We start from the raw sequence: 5,086 nt of genomic DNA, 5'->3' as shown, positions 1-5,086 counted from the left end.
TAAAATTAGTACAATTTTTCCATTCAACGTGTTAATAAGTGTCTAGAAAATTAAAAAAGATGTCGTCAATTTTTCCATTGTTTTTTCTCGTTTGTTTAACATTTACTTGTAAGTATATTAACAGAATTTTTTTTTTTTATTAGAAATAAATTAACAACAAAAAGCTAAACTATGAGTGTTAAATTTAATACAATCAAAATAAATAAGTGTAATTTTATTTGTCTATTAATTTTGTGAAAATTTAATTTTTAATCATAGTTTGTGCTGGTGTTCCATCTCAAAAATGTGAAAGAAGTGAACCAACAAATAGTTGTGGCAAAAATCAAAAACCAGATATTTGTGGTCGCATGTGTGAACCATCTTGTACTAATCCACATCCAAATCCAAAACTTTGTCCAGGACTTGTGAGTTATTTAACCTAATTTATAACATAATTATACTTTTTTTTTTGTTTTTTATTATTCATAAATTTATAATTGGTACGTAATTTTTTTTTTTAAAGCAATGTACCGAATTTACTACAACTTGTCGTTGCAACGACGGAACAGTTAGACTGAATGATAAACAATGTGTCCCAATAGAGGATTGTCCACCTTCAAGCTCATCAGACTAAATTAATAAACAAAATTTTAAAAAATATAACAATAACCTTGGTATTTGAAACAAATAAACAAAAATATATTTATGTTAGAATATTATTCTTCATAATAATAAAATGTATCGATGATTTATTTAACCTGGTGATAAATTAATTTTAAAAAATATTTACATAAATTTTTAGACAAATCTTTAACAAGTTTGAAATTAAAAAAAAAAAAAAGTAATGAATAAGAATTTTTTTTAACGTTGATAAGAAATTATTTATCGATCAAAAAGCGTAAAAGCTGCAAAAAATATTGTTAAATGTAAAATTAAACATAAGTCTTTTCAACTCTAATAATTAAAAAAAAAAAAAAATATATGACACTTGCGCGCTTCTGATTCTACACGACGATATCCAATTAATTTACTCAATATAAAACTTAAAAAAATATTACAATTCAAAACATTATTATCAAAAATATATGTATAAAAAACAAAAAAAATTCACCCAAGTATAATAATAATAATTAAAGTTTATTATTATTTATATACAAATGAGAAAAAAAAAAAAAAAACAAGCAGTAACAATTATTTTTAATAATAGCAATTATTTCAAGAAATATTATCAATGCAATTAAATTTTGCAAAATAAAATTTTTCATTGAAACGACATTAAAATAAATAAAAATATTTTTATTATTTAAATAAAAACAGAAATAATACGAGATTGATAAACAAGAAAAAAATATAAAAAAGAATTTTGTCTTTTTGCTGATGCATTTAAATGTAAATTAATTTTTTTTTTTCATCAATAAAGTACAGTTATTATCAAGTAATAATCATGTCTCGTTTATCAATTTATTTTCTTGTTGGAATTGCAGCACTTGGTTTCATTGGTAAGTCAATAAAATATTTTTAATCATCTACCTAGAATTACATTAATTTAAATAAATAAATTTAAAAAAAAAGGAATAAATTACTTGATTTTTTGTGTTTTAATTTTATTTATAAATACAGGTATTGCAGAAAGTACAGGATCATCATGTAGATTTTGTGTACAAGATTTAATTGACGCTTTGAAATGTCATAAGTACTGTAATGTTCGAAAACTATGTGATTTATTACAAAGATATATGAGATATAAGGCAACATTAACAGCCAGTGTGATTGCGGAAATAGTAAGATTTTCTTGTTCATCTGATTGTGGAGATGGTTTTGTAGCTACCACTGATCTTATCAGTCTTTGTAATATTTTGATAGGCAGTGGTACACTTTTCTCAGGCGAGGTTTATTTAAGTACCTGGTTGAACATTTGTTATAACATTTGGACACGTAATTTTAATACGTGCCATTCTATTCTCAGCATATTTCCATTATTTGGTTAATGGTATAATGAATATTTTTTTAATATTAAAATAATATATATGTTTCTTTTTTCTATCAAAGAAGAGACAGAAAAACTATATTGTGAAAAAGTAATATAGCTTCATAAATATAAATTTGAAATTTTCATTGTCAATTTTCATTTATTTATCAATCATTTATTTATTTATAATAATAATTTTATAAATATACCTTAAAAAAAAATCTTAAAAACTTGTAAATATGCAATTTAAATTTTTAATTTATAATTATTTTTTAAAATTATATTTTTTTATATACTATTATTTTTCATGAAAATAATACTAAAAGTTTTAATATAAAATTTTTTTTATTTACATTGAATTATTTATTTCCATTTCATTAACATGTAAAAAATACAATTAATCTTGATTTATTTGAAATATTTTGTTGTAAATCGCGTGACACATTTTAAAATCCATATTTTATTTTTGTTAAAAAAAAATGTCTCGATATGACATGGAAAATAAATAGTAACTTTTATCAATAAATTGCATGCTGATAATTGTGATAATACTTAAAAAAAAATCCATTTCAGTTGAAAGTAACAATGCAACCGATCACTTACGATTCACTCTATTCACCAACTCAAAAATTATTTTTTAAATATTTATTCTTTTTATACAAAGTGACAGGTTTAGCACCAATATCATGGAAATTTTATATAAAACAAAATAGAATTAATTCGCAAATTAAAATACAATTAAAATGTTGCAGTAGCGCCAGTGATTTTATATACATAATTATATTAATATTTGGATATTTGATATTTAGTTATTATCATATTATCAATATGGCAAATATCGATTATCCTGATAAATCAATTGTGACTGAATCAATCGACGTTTTCATTACAACTTTACATTCTTTATCAATAAATGGATTATGGATAAATTATATTTACAATAGAAAATTAATACCCAAAATTATAAACCAATTTATTGATAGAGATTATACAATAATGATTGATAATAATAGCCAATTTAATTCAGGTTTTAGCAATATTTTTTTAATTGTCATGATAAATATTTTCATTTGGATTATTCTTTTTATATCACAATTTCTAGCTCTTCCTGAACTTATTGTATTATATTGGAATATCATTCAAATGTGTATTATTCTTTTATTTATTATTCAATATAGTATTGTTGTAACTGCAATCACTGCTCGTATCCGAAATTTAAATTCAACAATATTAGCAATAGGTGGAAATGTATTATCAAGTGAAAATATATCAGTTTTTACAAGACACAGTAAATTAAATTTAAATAGATCAGATGTTATTATTTTAATAGCTTCAACTCGTCGATCAATGGCAATCATTTACAATGTCATAACAAATGTTGAAAAATTTTATTCAATTCCAATATTATGTATAATGCCATACTATTGTTGTGCAATTATTTACTCAAGTTTTTATCTGGTTATACCAATTACCCTCAATTCGAATCAAACACCAATTTCTATTTTTAATTCTGTCATGTTTGTCGTAGCATTTATAGTACCAATTATAATACTCACTAAAAATATTGATAAACTAAATGACAAGGTATTTTTATATCTTTATTTATTTATTCATATAGAATTAAAAGTTTTATAATTAAATAATTTTATTTGCAGTTTGAATGTTTGAGGAATTTGATTCATAAATTACTATCAAGATATCCTTCAAATGGAGATTTTAAAGAAGAGGTAAATCTATGATAATTGAATTTTGTGTTTTTTTTTACCTTGTTAGATGAGGTATTTATATAATTTTTTTTCTAGAAAAAAAAAACAAAATATACTTTAAAAGTTCAGTAAGGCGATCATGAATAAATATTTTTTATTTTCAGTTTGAACATTTAGGAAATTTGGTTCATAAGTTATTGTCAAGACATGTTCCAAATGGAGATTGCGTTGAGGTGTGTACGATGATCATATTTCATTTTAATTTTTTTTGTTGAAACGTTAATTTTACCTAATACATACTTAAATATATTTTTCTAGTTAAAAGGATTTGCCAGAGATATGCTGGTAAACAATATTGAATTTAGTGGTTACGGTATGTTTTCATTGGATGGATCTTTTTTAATTTCAGTAAGTTTTATAAATAACATGATAATTAATTTATAATAATAATTTTTTTTTTGTTATTGATAATTTTTTATTCATTTTTAAAGCTTCTAGGAATAACGGTAACATATCTAGTTATTTTAGGTCAACTATAGGCTGGAAAAAAAAAAAGATGAAATTTATTCTATTAAAAACCGAAATATAGATAGGTATATAAATGAATTACATTTATATCAAATGAAATATTGACATTTATTATCGTTTCACGTAAAATAATAATTTGATAGTTAATTTTTATTTTAATTTTTTTTTTTTTACATTATTTATTTTTCTACAGTATTCACATAATGTTCTCAATCGATTTGGCTTGTTAAATTTTTAATAAGCAATCGCATGATATTGTAAATAATCCATGAATATTCATGTGAAAAAAAATTAACCTATATCATTTCAAAGCAAGATTAATCGAAAATGAATATTAAATTTTATGAATTGCATGCTGATAGATAATTTATTACGAATGGCTTTTTTAGATAAAAAAATGAAATTTTTATACAATTCAGTTGAATGTAACAATGGAACCGATTATATACGATTCACTCTATTCACCCAGTCAAAAAATATTTTATAGATATTTATTTATTTTATACAAAGTCATTGGTTTTGCACCGATTTCATGGAAATATTGTCTCAAACGAAATAGAATTAATTCACAAATTAAAGTACAATTAAAATGTTATAGTAGCACAAGTGATTTGTTATACAGTATTTTATTATTATTTCTATTCTGTATATTCAATTATTATTATATTTCAGCAAGACTCAACTTAGTCTATATTAACAAATCAACGATCACCAAAGCAATTGATATTGCTATTGTGTTGATGCGTTTATTCGCGATGATTATATTGTGGATATATTTTATTTACAATAGAAAATTAATATGTAAAATAATAAATGAATTTATTGAAAGAGATCATGTCATAATGACTGACAATAATAATAAATTTAATTCCGGTTCTAAAAATATATTTTTAATTGTCATGAT

At 22.0% G+C, this 5,086-nt stretch overlaps 1 protein-coding gene across 1 annotated transcript; it reads left to right on the top strand.

Moving 5' to 3' along the window:
- Window positions 1-665: 665 nt before the first annotated feature.
- Window positions 666-2,063, top strand: LOC122848337. Its single transcript, XM_044146332.1, has 2 exons — window positions 666-1,478; window positions 1,600-2,063. The coding sequence occupies exons 1-2, from the start codon at window positions 1,424-1,426 to the stop codon at window positions 1,965-1,967; spliced, it is 423 nt and encodes a 140-aa protein (XP_044002267.1). The 5' UTR covers window positions 666-1,423; the 3' UTR covers window positions 1,968-2,063.
- The last annotated feature ends 3,023 nt before the right edge of the window (window positions 2,064-5,086 follow it).

The sequence above is a fragment of the Aphidius gifuensis genome, linkage group LG2, assembly GCF_014905175.1.
Source record: "Aphidius gifuensis isolate YNYX2018 linkage group LG2, ASM1490517v1, whole genome shotgun sequence".
NCBI classification, from domain to species: Eukaryota; Metazoa; Arthropoda; class Insecta; order Hymenoptera; family Braconidae; genus Aphidius; species Aphidius gifuensis.
Note: the sequence above shows the minus strand (reverse complement) of the source record. Positions and strands in the feature narration are given on the sequence as shown.

Coding starts and splice junctions, on each gene's coding strand:
- LOC122848337 (XM_044146332.1), top strand. CDS start 1,424: ATGTCTCGTTTATCAATTTATTTTCTTGTTGGAATTGCAGCACTTGGT. Junction 1,479..1,599: donor TGCAGCACTTGGTTTCATTG/GTAAGTCAATAA, acceptor TTATAAATACAG/GTATTGCAGAAAGTACAGGA.